The sequence below is a fragment of the Paralichthys olivaceus genome, chromosome 15, assembly GCF_024713975.1.
Source record: "Paralichthys olivaceus isolate ysfri-2021 chromosome 15, ASM2471397v2, whole genome shotgun sequence".
Taxonomy (NCBI): domain Eukaryota; kingdom Metazoa; phylum Chordata; class Actinopteri; order Pleuronectiformes; family Paralichthyidae; genus Paralichthys; species Paralichthys olivaceus.
The window spans coordinates 21,002,945-21,022,813 of record NC_091107.1 but is presented as its reverse complement, the minus strand read 5'-3'; the positions used below and the strand labels follow the sequence as shown (position 1 = coordinate 21,022,813).

The 19,869-nt window shown below is 42.0% G+C and overlaps 1 protein-coding gene across 1 annotated transcript in view; it reads left to right on the top strand.

The window, feature by feature from the left end:
• Positions 1–5,614: 5,614 nt before the first annotated feature.
• LOC109628767 (junctional adhesion molecule 3B-like) overlaps positions 5,615–19,869 on the top strand; it is a 33,847-nt gene continuing 19,592 nt past the window's right edge. Inside the window, exon 1 of the mRNA XM_020086115.2 lies at positions 5,615–5,751. Within this exon, the coding sequence (XP_019941674.2) occupies positions 5,703–5,751 (49 nt within the window). The 5' untranslated portion in view covers positions 5,615–5,702. The remainder of the gene's footprint in view (positions 5,752–19,869) is intronic.

Here is a 19,869-nt window from a genome sequence, read left to right as displayed (position 1 = left end):
CGAGTGGCTGTAGAGTTTCTATGTTACTGTGTTCAGTTTCTTACAAATTCTGGGGCAACTCTTTATTTCAGAACAGTGGTGAGTGTTATTATGTTGGGGTTGAACCTGATATATGAAGAGTGTAGGCCGGCCCAAGCAGTTATGGCACAAATACTGAGACAAACCCAGTTATGCAGTCCAAGTGTATAGCCCTGTGACAAAGAGATTACTTTTTGTTAAAGAACTGGGATGAAGAAAAGAAAGACGTCGGAGGAGATGGTCTGTACAACAATTAAACAGTGAGGCGGAGCAGGAGATTATAATATCGTCCGCCAGAAATACGATGCTTTTACCAAACTGACCAATCAGAGCTCTTGCGGTCTGCGTTGCCTTGACACTAGTTATATTTTTTGGGAGGTGCACGTCAGGTTATTGTGTATGGTTCTGCATAGGGTACACGTCTATGCATAGGCCAGCGAAGACTTGATGCAGAGTTGGGCTTTAGACATCCAAAAAATGTATCACCCACTTTAATTTACTAATCACTATGTCATAAGTCACTAAGTTATAGCAATTGTTAGGAAGTATATTCCTTTCCTTCTTATCTAAGATGTAAAATGTCAATGTTCTCTCTCAGTTTCTCAAACAGGTGAAGCCAGTGAAAGAATGCAGAGAATTTACGTCTGTAAAGAAGCATGTTCATTTGCAGGTTGGATTGTATGGCAGGCACATGTGACATGAAATTTGCCACACTGCTGCAGAATGTAACACGCTACAGTGCAAGTATGATGTCTTGAAAAGGGCGTGAGAAACAGAGCAGTCTTGAGAAGAAAACATATTAAATAGTAATGTACACTAGTGTGAAAAATGACTTTCATTCCACTGCAATGTAAAAATTTTAGGCACAAGGCAACGAAGCCCATTGAGCACACGCTATCGTCACCTTACTGTCAGCTCTGTCTCAGGAGCTTGTTTTTGCTGCATTTATTATCATCGGCATGCATGTTTAAAACAAGAAGTCCCCTCAAAGACTTACTCAGTGAGAGGAAAACCGTCTTCAAGTGCAAAATCATCCTTGTAACTGTGAGCTGATGGCAGGGATGTCTGCATTTGGCAGTGGTGACAGCAGTCTTTCTGAGTAGGTGCATAAATCTCCTATGATTCATCTGAACAATAATAGACTGTTTGCGCTTCAAGCTTTGGGATAATCGATTTTTTAAAATAAATTCAGGGGAGAAATTTATAGTACATCTGAACTGTATTTTGTCCGTATACCGAGTGTTCTGCCGTGCCATGTTCATGGTGCAGGATTTACTTGGCATGACAGCAATAAAGGACTAGGGCGAATTTCAGGTCCTTTGGGATGCCATCAGATATTACCATCTGGCATCCAGGGAGGCCTGTCTGTGTGTGGAGCTACACCCGCCATGCAGGGACTCTGACCAGCAAAGGGCCTTATCTCAGCTGAATGGAAAGAATAGAAAAAACAAATGGCCTGACAAAAAAACAACAACAAAAAGACGGCAGAAAGCAGGACGTTTTTGTTTCAATGTGTGAAAGAGTAGAATATAAATGCGCTCCCCATGTTTTATGTAACTGAGTCGTTTTTATCAGGATTGAAAACTCCGCTCTGCGTTCTTAACTGTCGGCCAAGAAATAAGAATCATGACAAGCGCTGCAGCTGTGCACACTTAGCATAATGACATAAATATTAATGAGCAAAAAACACAATTAAAGTCACATACACTCCAAAGTCATAATAGGAGCAGTCAAAGGGCAGTAGTGCAACAACACATCAGCAGGAACAGGAAACAAGCTGAAATAGATTTAAGCTAAACAAAGAATAATCAGTCTCTCATTGAATCTGCCTCCAAATCCTTCATCATCATTTAAAACTCATACACACAGACCAGCTCTTTCAGTTTTACATCATCTCCCCACAGGCTGCAGGAGCTCAGTATATGAAAGCCCAATGGTCCGGTTCTGTTTGCCCAAACACAATAACCGGAAAAAACACACACACTTTAATGATCACAGTTATTTAACTCTTATTTATTTTACACTGTAAAACCAGGTTTTCCAGACACAGGAAAAAAATTGCACAGACGTGCTCCAGTCACCATGTCTGTGAATTTACAAGAAACAATGATGGTGGACGTGTTCAGCGCGAGTAATAAAACTTCAGCGCACAATGAGACTTTGGGGGAGCGTGTGTTCCTGTACTTCTTTGTGAGGACCATTTTAAGCATAGACCCGTGAGGGCCTCACTCTTTCAATGGGCTGTTTGTGGGAGAATTAGATTAAGGTTAGAGTTAGACATTGAGTTTGGATGGTAAAGTTAGGGTAAGGGGCTAGGGAATGTATTATGTCAATGAGTTTCCTCCCTAAGATAGAAGTACAAATAAGTGTGTGTATATGTGTGTGTATAACAATGTTTTAATGAAGAACAGACATGAAGGTTATCTCTAATTCAAAACAAGGGAAATGCATGTTCATGCAATTCCTGCTCTGTATTTGTATTGTTTGAAGCAGGAAACGTGTTGACATTAATCACATGGTACTGTGTCTGCTCCGTCAGTCAAATGTGTGCTATGTTACATGAAAGGATTTTCATTATTATACAACTAAATTCATCGTAACCTACCCTAAAATTAGATTCCAATCTGTGGGTGGGTTTCAAATCTGCTACTATTAACTTTTCAAATTTAATTTAAGAAAAAAGTGATGGACAGGAGGATTTTTATCAGGGTGTTTAAATATTGTTATTAATGATTTAATGGTACCTTTTTTTGTTCATTTTAAATGCAGTTACAAGTGAGAGGGTTAAGCTTTTGAATAAATGAAAGAAAGAAATAAACAGTCAAAAATCAACTGCCCACGGTGGAAGTGGAACAGCCCAGGCAAAACCCCGCTTTGTTATGCACAGACTGCTAAGTGGACAGAATCATTTCTGATTGATGCTGCTGCTCTGAGTCAAACTTCTTATTCTTGAACATTTCTAATATTTTCTCCGAGAGAGATGGTTCTTGATCTAGCTTAGCATTACAATCACAGTTTCTACCACCGTGTGCACAGTCTGCTTATACACATCTTGTGTGTAACGCTAACGCACAAAGATGATTGTTTGACAGTTTAATGTAACTCTGCAACTGTGAGATGCTTCGAAGAAAGAAGTGAGACCTGGAAGAAAACATCCAGTCACTGGATCGATCAATTAACTAATTAACTATTTATTTATTTATTTTGAATTAAGACATCATCATTCTCATTAATTATTTGTAATCTCGGTATTGGAAGTGTTTCTGAAGATATCATCTGATGTACTTTTCATTTGGGATTTCATTTGTTTTGAAAACCTGGTTTTAATTTATAAAAAAATGGTATTAATAACTGTTAACTTTAAATGTTCCCCTTTAGGCAACTGTGTGGTGAAAACCACACCTGATTCACATGAGAATCTCATCTGCAAATGAATAACAGATTTACATGTGTTATGTAACACAATTCATACGCATCCCGGCATAATTAGACATCCTTCTATATTTAGACATCCTATGGTAAGTGGTATGGTAAGTAATGAAGTATGTGGTGAGGACTGCAATCATGTCACATTAGACTTTTATGAGTCTATGATGATGCAGTACTGATACACACTGTGTGATCATGTCAAATGGTGTTGGGTATCAGGGGTTTCTACAGCACACAGATGCAGGTAACGTTGTTTTGCCTGTTGTGGAGCTGCTTGATGCGGCTGACTAGTGTGTCACAGGCATGGTCTGAGGAGCATTTATATTCCTGGCTGCATCAGCTGTCAATGCAGAGTTATAACAAGGCTCGGACGGGAGTAAACTGCTTGATGCAAGCAATGAATGTCACTGGGACTAGAGGCCTGTGGACAGAGGAGGGGACTGTGCGGGGCTGCGGTTGTTCTTGCAAAGGTAAGAAAGCCATGAGCTGACATGGCTGCAGCGCCTGTCACCAGGATCTGACATATGCACAGGCCTGCAGTCCCGGACAGGGCTGTGATTTACAGCCGGCGAAAATTGCCAGTGAATATTTTATTGAAAGCCTAGCGTGGCCTATGATGTTGGTCTCAGTGCTGACAAGGTACCAAGCTCAACAACTATTACACATTTCTATGGACATTCAAATGGCCCATCATGCATGACAAGGGAAGTAATTACTGAATTACATTTTTATTTGTTGTGCAAGAACCCTCTACTGCTTACAATTTGATTTATAGTAAAGGTAAGATTGCCTAATAGTTTTTATCACCTAATGTCTCAGTCATAGAGGTCAGTAACTGTGATATTGCCTCTTGACAGTTTCCCATCCTGTGAATGTGGTCTGTTTAAGAGACTATACACTACTTCTTTATTCATCTGGCTCAGTGCGTGGAGGGAACTCCCACCACGCACGGAGCACTCTCTCCCTCTGCATGCCACTACTTTGGTGTTTTTTCTCTGCTATAGTTTCTCTCTCTCTCTCTCTCTCTCTCTCTCTCGCTCCCTGTTGCTCTCTCCTGCTCTGATTCTGCAGGTACCACTTCAGAACTGCAGGATCCAGATCTGACACTACTCAACTATTAGACAATTCTAATAATCATCATTATAATCATCACCATCATCATCATAACCGGTGCTGCTATCATTAATAACATTATCATATGTCCCTCTTGATATTGTCATCACAACCTATATGGTTACACAACTGCCCCCTGTCTATCTCTCTCTGCTCCCCCCTACCCAACCGGTTGAGGCAGATGGCCACCCACATTGAGTCTGGCTCTTCTGGAGGTTTCTTCTTGTTAAAGGGATAGTTCACCCAAAAATGAAAATTCACTCATTATCTACTCACTATGCCAATTGAGGGGACGGGTGAAGTGTTTGAGTCCACGAAAACACTTCTGGGGTTTCAGGGGTCAACAGCAATATCCAATACAATTTAAGTAACTGGTGACCAATTCTTCAAATGCAAAAAAAAATTGAGAATTTAAAAAAAATTAAATGTTCTATACTGCTCCTGTGGTTTCATTCAAGTATAGGACATCAGAAGACATGTAGGACAAGTTGAATTTGAATGTTGGGGCTTACAAACACAGTTGACACCACCAGTATGGAGCTATTTTATTTTTTTCAGTTTTATTACGTGTGAAGAAGGAGTCACCATTTACTTCAATTGTACTGGATCTGGCTGCAACACTGTTCACCCCTGAGGCTCCTAAAGTGTTTTGTGGACTCACCCACTTCACCCACCCCTCCATCAGCACAGTGCTGAGTAGATAATGAGTGGATTTTCATTTTTTGGGTGACCCTTCCCTTTAAAAGTGATTTTCTTTCCCTCCTCAGTCGCTAGAGTGTTTGCTGGGTGTGGGAAAGAAAGAAATGTATGTAGACAAATAAAGGTGAATTGAATGTTCAGCGAGTGTTTCCTATCTGCGGCCCCAGCTGCTGCCTGTATCTGAACAGCATTAATCCACCGCAGTGAGAAGCCTCCCACCTCGTGTCAACTATAAAGTCCTGTCTGAGTGAGTGATGCTCTCGGTCGCTATGGAAACTCAATATAATAGATACCCACTCCCTCCCCCTCTCTCCCTCCCTCCCTCCCTCTCTCTCTCTCTCTCTCCCACTCCCTGCCCACCTCTCTCTCCCTCGCTCCATCGGTGGCGTCGCTACTTTGCGCATGTACGGTCCAGTCAACCCGAGCATTGCATCGATTCCAAGATGGCGAACGCACGTCTGGCTTGCCTCCTGACTCTCCTCTCAACTCACTGTAAGTACTTTTAGATGAATCCTCGCCGGCTGCCGTGTCCGGTCTCCCCCCCGGAGAGACGACCCGTCCACTGCTCCTCACTTCTGCGTGTGTTTGCTCGAGGTTTCCTTAACGTGAAATAGCACAAGTGTCCTCAGAAAGTGACGCGCTCCGGACGCAAGTACCGTTAAACTCCAGGCGGACTGACAGCGAGCACGGTCCTCCCGGCTCGAAGCAAATATAGTTTTTAATTCTCTTCAAAAATGTGCAGATATAGTCGCCATTTTAGAGACAACTTGCTGTTCACGTCACTTGCAGATGTACGCGGAGGAGCGCAGGTTTTAAGCCGCTATTGTCCCCCCCCCCCCCCCCCCCCTCCTCCTCTGACCGCATCGCTAACTCTGCCTCCGCTGTTGAACGTCTATTCTTATTTTAATGGTGGAAAAGCTGCGGCTGCGTGCGTGTGAAACTAACTCTCCGTGAGCGGCCACATGTTAGCATGGCAGGGCTCACAGCAGGTCAGGTAGCGGCGCATTCCCAGCCCGCTCCAGCCGCCACGTTTTCCGGTCTTCTTTCTTTTTTCCTCCCTCACTTTGGTTGAGAGCACAAAGTTTCAGCCTCGCGAGTTGACTTCGCGTCCGCGAGGTGAATGTGGTTTTTTTTCAAGCGGGTTCCCTGCCCCGTTAACTATTTAACGCGGGTGCGGAGGCAGAGATGTTGGAAGAAGTGATGCGAGATAACGGTGTTTTTTTGCCCCCCTCCTCCTCCTCCTCCTCCTCTCTGCGGCGGAGTGAAGCGGGGCTGCCCGCGGGAGGAGCCAGAGTCGGAGCCCGGGCCACCGAGTGTCCTCTTCCCCCACCTCCTCCTCCTCCCGCGGCCGCTGGAGCCTTTCAAGCCGCTCCTGGAGCTGGAGCTGCTGAAAACACAAGCAGCGACTAAATCAATTCGTTTCAGTGCCCCCCCACCTCGGCCCAGAAAAAGACATATCACCCTCAGTTTATCATTCCTACAGTCGGACAAGATAAACGCAGCACAACCCGCAAGAGCCGACAACTCGTGAATATATGTGATCGAGAATTATTGCTATTCATTTAACAAGATTGCATTTGTGATAAAACAGCGAATGCCACTTGTTGCTGTGTTTTTTAAATTTATGTTTGCTTTTTGCAAGGCTCTCAGCTATTTAAGAAATGTAATTTCTAAATTCAGGGCAACGTAAATCTGGAATTTAGATGATGAAAATTGAGGGGGAAAAAGAAATAAGATAATTCATAAGATGGAGTAATGTACCCTTCAATGCACCCCTGATACAGACAGTAATCTTCTTATGGCCTTCTTTGAGCATGATATTGGAAAAAAAAAAAAAAACTTGGCTTAGAATAAAGTCTGCTTTTTGTGTTTGATAAAGTACCTTCTCTATGTCCACGTGTGAATAAGTGTGCTGTGGTGATAATTCACCATCACGGCTTGGTGTAAAATGTGCTGCTTGTTTTTCTCTGGTTTCTTGTTGGATGAAGATGAAGCAAGGTGTGAGGGCATGGTGATACAGATCAAAGAAAAGTGCTGACATGAGACCCTCCTGTGATCTCTCACGTGTATGAATTGGCTCAATTCTCTTTGCTTTAATTAGGAATCGCTGTGGAGCTTGTATGAAATCTGTTGCTGTGCTCGACACTGTTCTCTCCTGACATACCTCGAGGCTGTGTGCACAATTTTTTTCCCAAGCGATACATTTCAAAGTCACTACTTTAATGACATTCCCCTGTGTGAATTTGTGGAAGGGCATGATAGCAGCACAATTGACAATTTTTTTTTTGTTGGGGGGGGGGCAGTGAACTGGTAAAGACTTAAGAATTTCTTTTGTCTTGCCTGGTCAGGGCTTAGCCATGTGGCCGACTCGCCCCCAGCCAGCTTTGCCTCTGTCTTTAGAAACAGGACAAATCTGGCTTGACAGAAGCTGGCCACAAGCCGTGTTATGAATTACTAATTGGTGCTGATAGGCACTTATTACTAATAGGGACTGACTGTAATTAGAATGTTTGTTGTATTTTGGAATAGCTCTGCTCCAAATTCAGTTTGTGATGTTCCATAAAGAGAGTTCGGCTTGTTCTGTGGGACACACTACTTGTTATTTTCGATTTATGACATTCTTTGGGCAACTATCAACTTAATGGCCTCGCAACTCCAGCCGTATAGTGAAGGCCAAATCCAGCACGACTGAACATAGCTGCATATATCAGCCCAGACATCTGTCAGCAGAGCGAAAGACGAGAGCCATTGTTATTTTAAATAGACATGCTTACAACAGACTTTCCAATCTGATCTAATGGAATGCATTGACATTTTCCATTGTTGGCTTCACCTGAGCCATTTCACTCAAAATATTCCAAAGAAAGTGGTTCGGAGTTTTCAGACGACATCTGCCAGACCCGTCCTGCCAAGAGTACGGCGAAGATATGTGGAGTGGATTAGTCCTGAGCAAATATAAACTTTGAGATCACTGCTTTGACACTTATAAGAACCACGTGCGGACATCTATACATGTCAGACCTCATTGCTGCATTTTTTTTTTCAAGTGGAACAACAAGAGAAAATGTCACCAGTAACAAAAATACAATTGTAAAAACCTGATCAGCAGCTACCTGAAAAGTAAACTCAGATTGTGCACATGTTGTTTGAGGCTCAGTTAATCACCTTTCACACTTGCTCGTGTGTTGAAAATTCTCCTCCTTAGATAATTGGCATTTTTATGACTTCAAATTATCTTTGTTTTCACTCATAGCTGTCAGCCTAATCCAATTGGAGCCTCTCTTTATCTGAATGGATAAGATAAGGGAGAAATCTGTCCTCTGGATTGTTGTTGAGCTTTCCCTGTGTTCTTTGCTGATAAGTCATTGCATCAGTCACAGAGCTTTGACTGGGGTTCTCAACTGGATGAATGTTACCCAGCACACTTCAAACATTTGTCTGCAGTCGAGCCTAATGTTGGCACTTTTCTCATTGTTTGGCACAGTCGTTGGAGTGGCAGGAGTCAGTGTGCCCCAAGATAACTGCTGATAGCGGCTCCCCTCGGAGGTGCACGTTGTCAGATGTTTCCCTACCCACCCAAAGCTTATGAGCAAATGTTTGAGGCACTCTCTGAATGGCATGTACGGCCCCTGTGGGCAAGTCATATACAGTCTGACATTTAACTGCAGCGAAGTAAATGGCAGAGTAAAACAGGGACAGACAAACAAAAAAAAGGTCCCTTGTTGCACCGCATATGTTTGTCTAAAGTCAGGAGTTCATCTCAACAGACACCCCTGAGTGAGAGGTGTCAGGGGCATAACACATTTATCATAGCTGTCATTCTGCGCTCAACTCAGATGTAACAGGAGGAAAGAATGTTGCTGTTACCATGGGCTTGTTTGTCCTTACTGCCTAACTGGGAGTTGTGTAATTATTTTTACAAAATAACACATGATCACATAATAATAACACAGTTTTGCAATCATTTTCATATCACTGCAGTCAGCCATGTGTATGTGTGCAAAGAATAAAGTCAAAGTGGCACATGGCCCTTCCTGTGGAATGAGCCGAAACAGCTGAGCAGGAGTGGGCAGTGGTGTTTGGAGCAGCGTCGCAGGCCTGACCAGAAATATCTGCTGCGTCCCTCCCAAACCTGAGTGTGCACATTAGCAAATGCAGCATTCCAAATAGAAAACACATGGAGGGAGAGTCTTTCTCATCATATGCACACTGCCTAACAATCATAACCACCTGTTTTCCTCAGAGATAAAAGGGAGGCCTGTTGATGAGCTGGCTGAGGTCAGAGCCGAAAGGGGAGTGGTGAAGAAAGCTCAGCACTGTTGCTAGTTGAAGGCATTCAGAAAACAAGCGGGGTGTGACGCTTCATCTCCTGAGACAGAAATCCACTTTAACTTGACACAGAGACGGAATACAGCACCCCGCTTTTATCATCGCTCGCTTGCAGGAACCCACGGCAGATGCCGAGGTTGAAAGGCAAATGTTATTATGCGCATGTTCCAGAAATGGCAGTGGCATGTGCGTGCTTCAAATGTCAATAAGACTACCATGTGAACGAACCATAAACTGGAACCAGCCTCCAGGCGCTGCATACAGGCCAAAAACTCCATATGAAAATGTTATAATGGTCTCAGTTTTGAGAAACAATGTTCTCTTCTAAGGTTTTGTCCATAAACTACTACCAGGGGTACGACCAAGAGAAGTTTTCTTGAGCAAGGGAGTTAATTGTCATCCTGTTTAGAGTAATGAGCTTTTGGAAATTATGGCTTTTCACCCATAGCCTGCTAACGTGGTTGTTTGTTTAGACAAGACATTATTATACAGTGTTTAGACTACCCCAGATCAACAGGATAATCTCCAAGATGCCTTCATACTGGCTGCCTGAGCTTAGGGCAGCCCAAGAGTGGCTTCCTGTTGGATGATATCTGTGGTCACATGGTCCCTGGAGGGGTGAGGCACTACAGAGGATTTTCTGCTCCTGTGTTCAGTAGATACTGACGGAGTACATCAATAGGTCAAAAGAGACCAGCATCGATCAAACATTGGGATGCGGTCAGCTTAGTGAAATAATTAGGGGTTTCATTAATGACATGGCAGAGGCAATGAACTACATGTGGCTGAGCTGCTGTCGGTCAGAGAGGAAAGAGCTGGGGGCTGCGCTCCCGCTGAGAGTCATAACCAGATAATCGCTGTGGATTCATCTTTTGTTTACCAGTGTGTAACAAAAGGGCAATTACCATCTAAAAATAGCCATAAGGCCGAGTCATCTGACAACCTCAGGTGTTTGATCACAGTTCTTTTCAAACCATCGGCTCTGCCATTAAAAACATCCATCTTGATAATGACCATGGACAAAACTTATATACTTACAATAGCTCAACATATCAGCTTTTTCCTTCTGGTTGCGGGATCTTTTTTTGTTTGAACGTGAATTATGATGAAAACAGCAATAGAACTAAAATAACATTATAGCTCAGATGATGTTTGATGATGTTAGGTCACATAGGGACTCCAGGGACTATTAATGGCAGGAACCGCAGCCAGGTAAGCCCTACTATCATACTAAAATATTAAAATTAACTTGAAAGGTATACTGTGTCATAGCTAAAAGCTTTTCTGCCTCATTTTGAATGGGATGAGGACAGCAGACCGGCTTTTTAAGTTTCCTTGGAGTTCACAGTTTATGTTTTCATAGCAGGCAGGAGACTGTGAGTTGTCACTGGGCTGACAAACAATGTTAAGGATGATTCTTGGCAGAATGAAATATGACTGACCTGAAATAAGATCAGAAATCTGTCTTTTGTAAATTTCATTTAATCTCATTCTCTGGATTATATTACAGAACCAGTGACCGATGATGATTAAACTCATCTGATGACATGTAGCCACACTACTAAGAAGACATCAGGGTTAGCTCATAAACACAACTGTGTATGTGTGTTACCTTGGAGACGAGATCCCAGAGAAGTCAAACACAGTGCCTTGAATCTCGGAACAGCTTGCACAAGCTGGAGAAAAATAACTTTTGTCTGTTGTGACTACAGATTTGTTATTCCTGGTCTGGATCGTCACCTTGGAACATCACCCTTAGGAAAGATGATAAGAGTTGATAAAAAGTAATTTTCTCTTCATGGTTTTTGGGGGAAATAAATGACAAGCAGCAGTGTATGAACATTTTATCTGACCGGTATCTATGATTTATCATGCTTGGTATACTATTACCATGAGATATTATGTGGTATTGTGTAAAAATGTAGCTTGTCCACACTGACATCTACCCCCGCCAGGCTCATTCCAAGTGAGCATCAAGCTACGTTGGAGGTATTTGGGGTGTGGATGCACCTGTTTGACAGGAGGTCATGCCAATGGTTTGGGGTAAATGCATCCCTTTTCTGAAGAGACACTAAATGTTAGATGGAGGACTTAATGCGAGTTAGTGGCATCCCCAGGGATGCAGCGAAGAAGTGATGGATGGGTGAGCGAGTCCTGGACCTTGATGTTCTCAACTTAAAAATGAATAAAATGAGGAAATTATTTATTTCGTGCTGGCAAGCTTGACATTTTGAGACTCCAGAAGCACTAAATGTAGTTTAGGAATGACAAGCAAGTTCTCAAATATATTTATAACACAAGAAAAAATATAATTTGCTCAGAGGTTAAGAATCTACTGTATGTCAAGACATGATCCCAGTCATCATGTCTTAAAAGAGGGATTCAGTAGCTCCAAATTTGGCAGGACAGGCTGCAGAGAGGGGATTTCAGGGTGCTCGGGATAAGACATGACACAGAAATCTTGGTGCTCATCCAAATGAGTTATTAGTGATGATTAACTTGTGTGTTTGTGTGTGTGTCTGATTGTGTGTGTGTGTGTGTGTATGCAATACAATAATAGCAGTGATTCAGTTGATTTCTCAGTAAAATGTTTCTTGCAGTAAACATTTAGGCTTTTTTTGCTTCATCAGTTCAGTGTTACAATTACTATTGAGGTATATTGAGGTGAATTCCAGCATCAGATTATCTACAGTCATTCTTCACGCCATCTCAAGTTCATCTTAAAATAATATGGGAGACTGCTGACTGAGAATAAATCACAAATTAGATCTTGGTTCAAATTTGCTTTGGGACATTTGCTGCAACTGCCTAAGCCTGCTTTGGAATCTGAGCCTAATGGAATTCAGATGTCACTTTGACTTTTTATCAGCAGACATAACACTTAACAGCACAGGAGGCTTTCCCAGTTCATACCAAAAAAGATGTCATCTTCATATAGGGGTGTGACCATTCTGAAACCAAGACTGGAACCATTATACACACGTCCACAATCTTGTATCAAGATACAGGACGACGAACTGCCTCACCCCAACCCACTGCCACGGCTGCCTGTTGAGCTCTCATTACTTCACAGAGTAACAAAAGTAATTTTTCCTTTCACAATTAACACATGTAAACCCAAAAAATATTATTCTATTCCAATAAAATTTTGGAAATATTACATATTAAACCTATTTATCAAAAATATATCCTATTTATCAAATCAAATCAAATATACTTTATTGTCCCCATGGGGCAGTTTGCCTTAGGTTCAAAGTGCTACAGCAGCTACAGAACAGTACATTGTGTTACAAACAACAAAAAACAGAACACAAGGGCATGTAATGTAAGACCCAGAATAATAATGCAGAATTAAAGTTTGTTGAATGTGGCACCTTCCCTAAACACACAAAAAAGAGAGGCGGTGTAAATATAAAGATAAAACACTAAAAGGCTATAACACATAAAGATGGGAAATCAAAGTGTAAGATTAAGTGTAAAATGTGCCAGACAAAATGCAAAGGTATTGAGTTACTGAGATGTGGGCCGAATCAATATTAATCTTCCAACTGTATATATCACGTGAATATTTTGGTCCAATCAAGTAAAATTAGAATGAGTCTAATAAGTTCAAGATGGATAACCCTGACATCAAATCTGTGGGAACATTTTGCTTTAAGACTTGAAACAGGCAGAATGAGCTCGGCAACAAAATCCACTAAAAAAAAGCTCCTCTAAACATTCAATAATTAACATGTTATAGCTTGTTTCTTTAATCTGTACAAAAAACAAAGTGTAAAAACAAAAACCCTCCCTTACTTTAAAAGAGTACTGTTTGTTTGCACTATTTCTTAACTGAGGGCGTGAATTTTCCCGAATCTCTGCTGGATACCTGGAAACTGCTCAAAGCCAATAAACATTTTAACTGACGAGATACTATGTGTTGATTAGTGAGCTTTCAAGCTGCTGATAGGCAGATTTTGTTACCTTCCGCAGTGATTTCCTTCCTTTATGCTAAACTAAGCCACATGCCCTTGTGACGGACATACATTTGTCAACCTAACATCAGATTCCCCGGACAAGCTGATAAGCACATACCCCCCCCCCAAATTTTTTTACTGTAATTCTAAAATAGTAAATTAAAGTATAGGCATAAAATTAATGTTTATTTTTGCTCAGGTAAATTGTAAATGCTGTATTCTATCTATTTAATTGTTTCTGATCAGTCGCTCTGCTGCTATAGAAAGCCCACCAGTAAAATCAGAAGCACAGTCTGCGTTCAGCAGACTGGACAGATATAGTTGGCAGATTGTACCCAGACTGTCTGGCCATATGGTATGAGGGCTATCCCTTCTGGGGTACTTAGCGGTAAATATGTTGAGATTGAACTGGAATTGATAGCACCTTTGGCAGAAAGTCATCTGAATGGCATTGATCTGAATGGTATCGATCTGATACACCAGTGGCTTTTAGATGAAGGATAAGAATTAAGCACAGACGAGAAGATCTTCAGCTGGGTGCTCTTCCTCTGCTCAAAGTTCCTCATCAGTTATGAGGGACTACCCTCATTCCAAGTTTTGTTGGATGGAACAGGAATAAATACTTAAAGAGAAATGAAATGGTTGATATCGAGGTGCATTAATGGAATTTCGTGATCCTGTCAGAAAAGATCATGAGTACCTGGATTGTCCATGCGTTTTAGACCTTGCATGAATCAGGATAGAGTGGAAGCTCAACATACAGTGCACAGCTCTGTAGCCAAATGTGTGTGAGGGCATACTTTGGGTGAGCGAGTGCCTCAGATATTTGTCAGGATGCCACACATAGATGACGAGTTTGTAACATTGTGGCTGGCCCCTGTCTGAGCTCCAATCGAGGGGGCTTTACATGAGGGTCTGCATGGTTTATGTGTCATAGAAAGCAACCGAGGCACAAGAAAGCAATTTAACTGGATTTCAGCGTGAGGGGTTTGCCAGGAATTTGCCATCGATGGAACAGGTCACTCAAAATGTCCAGGCTGCTGCCTCAAAGCTGATCACAGCCTTACAGTAAAGTATTGAATTGAGACTGTCCTTATAATTTTAGCTGCAGCCCCTTAACCAAATTAACAGACATTATCAAGACTGTCCACTGAAGGAAGAGGAGCATAGGATTTAAAATATTTTCAAACACTGTTCTGTGTATTGAGCTAGACTAACTGATGGAAAAGAGGAAGAAATTAAGGTCAAAACAGGATGAGCCAGTGAATATTCCACAGCCCATCTGCGTTAGGGGATTTCCTGATTTTTTTGCCATTAAGATTGTAATTAAACTAAATTGTCACATTCTCAACATTAGGCCTCATATCCTCCAAGAGAGCAGAGTCATTCCCGAAATGACCATGTTATCTACTCTACCATTTCCTTTCACGAGACTGCTCTACTTCTAAAGATTAACATATTTATACAATGGTCACTATCAGAGCTTTAAAGGTAACTTTAAAAGAACCCATCTGAAATGAGAGGTTTCCTCATAGGGCCACAATAATCACATGGCATTTATATGGGATTCTTTTTTTTAATGACCAGGGATCAACAACACTTTTTAAACAAGAACAAACCCACAAGTTCAAAGTTTTATTGTAAAAATGGACTAATTTCTTCATTAGTTTCAGTGTGCTTCTGGTCTCACTCAGTTCTACAAACAAAGCCATGTCTCAAAGTTATTCTCTTGAACCAAGGAATAGAGAGAGCACAGATGTGCGCCACCTAAAATATTCAACGTACAAAAGCAAAGAGTCAACAAATAATTTATTGAGAAAATAAGACACAACAGCAGAAAACAAGAGAACAAAAGCCTTTTAGTCGGCAGGGGTAAAGTTTACGGTGCACACACAAGGCCTTGGAAAATGTGTATGCTTTTTGTGAGAGGAGAAAAAACACACAACAGACAACCAACCCCTACACCCACCACACTCCACCCCAAAGTTGAACGCTCCCTCACAGCTATTTAATTCTGGCCCAATCTGGTTTGCGCTAGAACAATGATCTTATGGTTTCATGAGCTTTCCACCACACTTTCAGAGGGATTCTGTATATCCGTGCTGATGAGCGTCTCTGAACAGCCTCCGTCCAGCCAGCGCTCAATGTAATGAATCCCCCACATCCCCCCCAACCCACTCCGCTGTCCTTCCCTTTCCTTGCCAAGAATCACTCGTGCAGAACTGAGCGACTGTACAGTTTTATCTCAGATCATCAACACTCAAGATCATCAGCGCTCACATCTGTGGGCGGCTTCCTTTAGGGCAATTGTTAGTGTGGTAATGTTGTTCAGCGAGAAGTACACTTCTGCAGTCCGGGACAAGCTCTGAAGGACTACTTTTATGTGCTGTTATCCAGCATAAAGTTCCCAGTTGCATTTGAGTATAGCAATCATTATCTTATCAAGGAATCTTGACCACTTCCGCCTACTCTATACAGCCATTTTCAGACATGAACAATGGAGAATGTCCGCACAGTTGGGTCAGTACCTTCTCCAGAGTTTGCCTTTCACACATGAACATCGCTGTAGTAGATTCTCTGGTCAGATGTGTTCACACCAACATAGAAATCTCTGTAGCGTTTAGGTGAGGTGTAGTGAAGCATGCAGGAAGCAAGATGTAATGTATGAATTCCACTGTGGAGATCATGTGGTTTTGTTTACAGCAAAAACTACATTGCTGTTGGCCTGTATCACCAAAAGCTCTCAAATCTCGTTGTCTTTCTTTCTGCAGTAACTGACTCGGATATTTGCGGTCTCACATACAGCCCCACCAGAGAGTGTCAGGAAAATTAGTTAAATGCATGTCTTGAATTAGCTTATTACCGCTGTCCTTACAGTGTTCAGATTGATGCATTTAACAATACTGAACCTGGTGCTTTACCAATCAGTGACAGTCAAGGCTTTTTTTTACTTCTGGAATTCCTTGTAATGGGCAACAAGCTGACTGGGGATGCTAGTGTCTATTTGATGGGATATTGTCGTCACTATATTGACTTTCACCAAGTTTTTGGTTTTTGGATGTAAAGTGGTAATAATCATTCGGGCAGACAAAGTTAAGGCAGAGATAAACTCCATGGGATTTGAGTTCTCTTCCTGGTTCAAGCCCCAGATGTGTTCAGGTTTTTGTTTTCCTATTTGCATGTAAACACCATAAAGTGCATTATAATCTTCTTAAAAAAATGATTCAGAGATGTGCAGGAAAACGTTTGATTTAAAATGATTTTTTCACATTATTTAAGAGTGTGGCATCCAACTTTGTTTTGATTGTCATAAAAGCCAACGTTTTCTGTGTAATGCACATATTATTGAACGGAGGATCACATGGATGCTACAGCACACAGAGCAGTTATGTCTGACGCAAGCAGACACAGCAGGTGATTGAGGTCGCCAGCTGTCTGCTATTCTTACCATGAAAGCACTTTGGAACTCAGCCATTGTTTCCCGGACCAGTAGGTTGCACTGTGACTGTCCATAGCACACCTTTACTTCCTGTTCGAAAGTAGACATGGTGGCATGGGTCACGCAGCAGCATGGAACAGAATGGGTGGCATGAGATGGTCGGTCGTTTGGCTGTCTGATGCTTCTGTCTGGTATTTCCCACGGAAACCCATCAAGGATTCCTCCCTGAGCAGGTGATGGAAGTGTGGCTTCAGCAGCAGGGGGGTGGGGGTGGTCAGCAGCAGAAGCCTCAGATGGTTTCCCTCCCCAGCTGTTGTTCAAGTAACATTCCCTGTCCCACAGCTCAGCCAGCCTGTGCAAACTATTTAAGTGTAGAGTATGCCTTTATGCACATTTGTTGTCTAAGGGGGCTGCGTGTTGGCAAATTCTTCTTTGGAAATTGTACACTAAGATGTCTCAATATTTATCTTTGTTTTTTTTATGTTAGGCTGATGATTTACGGTCATAAAATATTTCCAGTTATGTGTCTAGCAAAATGGAATTTGGATGTCTGTTTTCAGTTTATGGATAATGAGAGCAATCATCCCCACCCTTTTAATTTAGAGTTACTCAGAGTCAGAGATTGGAGTAAACACATATCAAAACCAAAACTTTTTGACATCTTAGTTGATTGAATTTTGTGTAAAGCCATGCCTTTTTTTTGTAAATGTTGAATTTGCTTACAGCCTTCTCATATTCAAACATTCTTGAGTTCTCAATACAATAAATAGTTGCTTACTGTCTTATCACATTCTAAGTTTTACATCAGCCACAAAGAGACTTCCAGTTGGGCTCGTAAACAAACAGAGGAGAAAGTTGTCTCACTCTTTGAAATTGATTGTGTCCTTGTACCACTACTTTCTCCGTTATAAGTCTCGGGTTAAAAACAGAAAGGCATCAGCATGGTGACCCCAGTCCCCTTGACCCCGGCTGCCTGTCAAAGCTCATTTCACCTGTGACCAGTCATCCCCACACAGTCACACACTTTTGGCGACCTCACATTCTGCACTCCTCTTCATGTACTTCACATTAGTGCTTACTAAGGAACAATGAAACAGTCAGAATTGCTTCCCACAGCATTATACAACGTGCAGGCCAGTTGCCATAGCTCGTGATGGGCTTGGTTAAAGGAAATCTTTGTCAAAGAGTAAATCTTTGCAGCAGTTTTGTGTTTGACCCTTGACACTTTACTCGCCCGTGCTGATTGACTTCAGCTTTCTTTTCTCACAAAGCAGGCACATCCATGTTTTGGGTATTAAAGATATTTCATGCAAGCAAAAATCAGATACACTTCTCTTACTCACTCCTCTCCTTAAATTGTATTTCCTGTTATAGCGCCTGGAGATTGGCATTGATAGCCTGTTTCAGAAGGCTTTAATTATACAGTGTGTCAGCTTCTAGTGTTGGAAACGGTAACTGTGGAAAACAGTTAATTCGAATGGCATGTGGATGTGGAACATAAACAAGTTTGTTGTGAATCATCAGTTGAAAAAAACAGAAATCTTGTGAAAAAATGTTGTGAAATTCAGAGCCCTTAGAATACATTTTAATATCGTAGAAAAAAATCTGTGTTTTCATTAGTAATCAGACACATATTGTGGTAATCTAATCAACTTTATCAGTATTTAGGCCTCCCCTACACAAGATGCTTTTCGTTCCAGAGTGAAAACAGGTCAATTAGTCAGTTCCACTGTGGGAAGCCACTGTTGTAAGACTAGACTTAAGAGATACTGGGATTTGTACTGGGCCTGCTGTTAGCATCTTGATGACTGAGCTGAACACTGCTGGGAGGCCCTGTTATGGAGACTTCATAAGCTTCCTGCTGCCATCTCACACATTATGCTCCTGAGCACCACAAATGTGCAGTCACACAGTTCAAGACATAAGTACATTTGGCTACACTCTGGGATGTGTTAAATGCACTGTTACATGTGTATTTTGGAGTCAGTGCTTAGTTGGTTAGTGTCATTTCATTCCAATGAGCCTAGACGAGAAGCAGGGACATTAAAAAAGGATTGATGTCTACGTAGATGTGTGCTGGGTGAGGCACACACCTCATAGAACCAGTTAAAAATAAAAGTCAGCAGAGTTGACCTGTATATAAAGATGACGTGTCTGTAAAGGCTGCATTGCAAAAAAACACCCTTTCAGTTCTGCTCTTTTCAGCCCACAGCGTCCATCCTTGGAGCACGCAGGAAGTGAGGCAGATTAAACCTTTTGGACCTGCTAAGTCAACATGTCTCTGCTGTGCGGTGTTGTGTTATTGTTCGGTTGTCAGTTGAGCCTTAGCTCATCGCGGTCAGCTACGCTCATCGTCCACGTACTTAACAATGAGCGCTTATCTCTGCAGGCTGGCAGAGTGGCTCAGCTGCCCCCATGTCTCTCTGTCAGTGTGCCGGCCGAACGGGGCATTATTAGGCAAAGGAACTGCTGGCTGGTCAAAAAACACACAATACAACATGTTCATATCAAAGCAGCAAGATAAGCCTGATATCTTCAAATGTGACTATTAACATATCTTTACATGTTGTGGATGAATTATTGGTTAATCCTTTGTGGTTTCTAATGGGATGCTTTGGAAAAGGGTGAATATTTCTACCATGGTGTGTGCGTGTGTATGTGTAGGAGATCAGGTGGGGGAGGTTTGGGTGTGTCTGGTGGAGGGGACAAGCAGCAGAATGTTATCCAGGGATTTACCGCCATGTATTATTATCTGACCAGTTCATTGTTGACTCACAGGGAGGGTATAGGTTAGTACACAGTAGCAATAGTCCTTTATAAAACCCTGCGCTAGTGATCGGTTTAAAATGGCGTCACAATCATAAACTAATTCTGCCTGTAAGC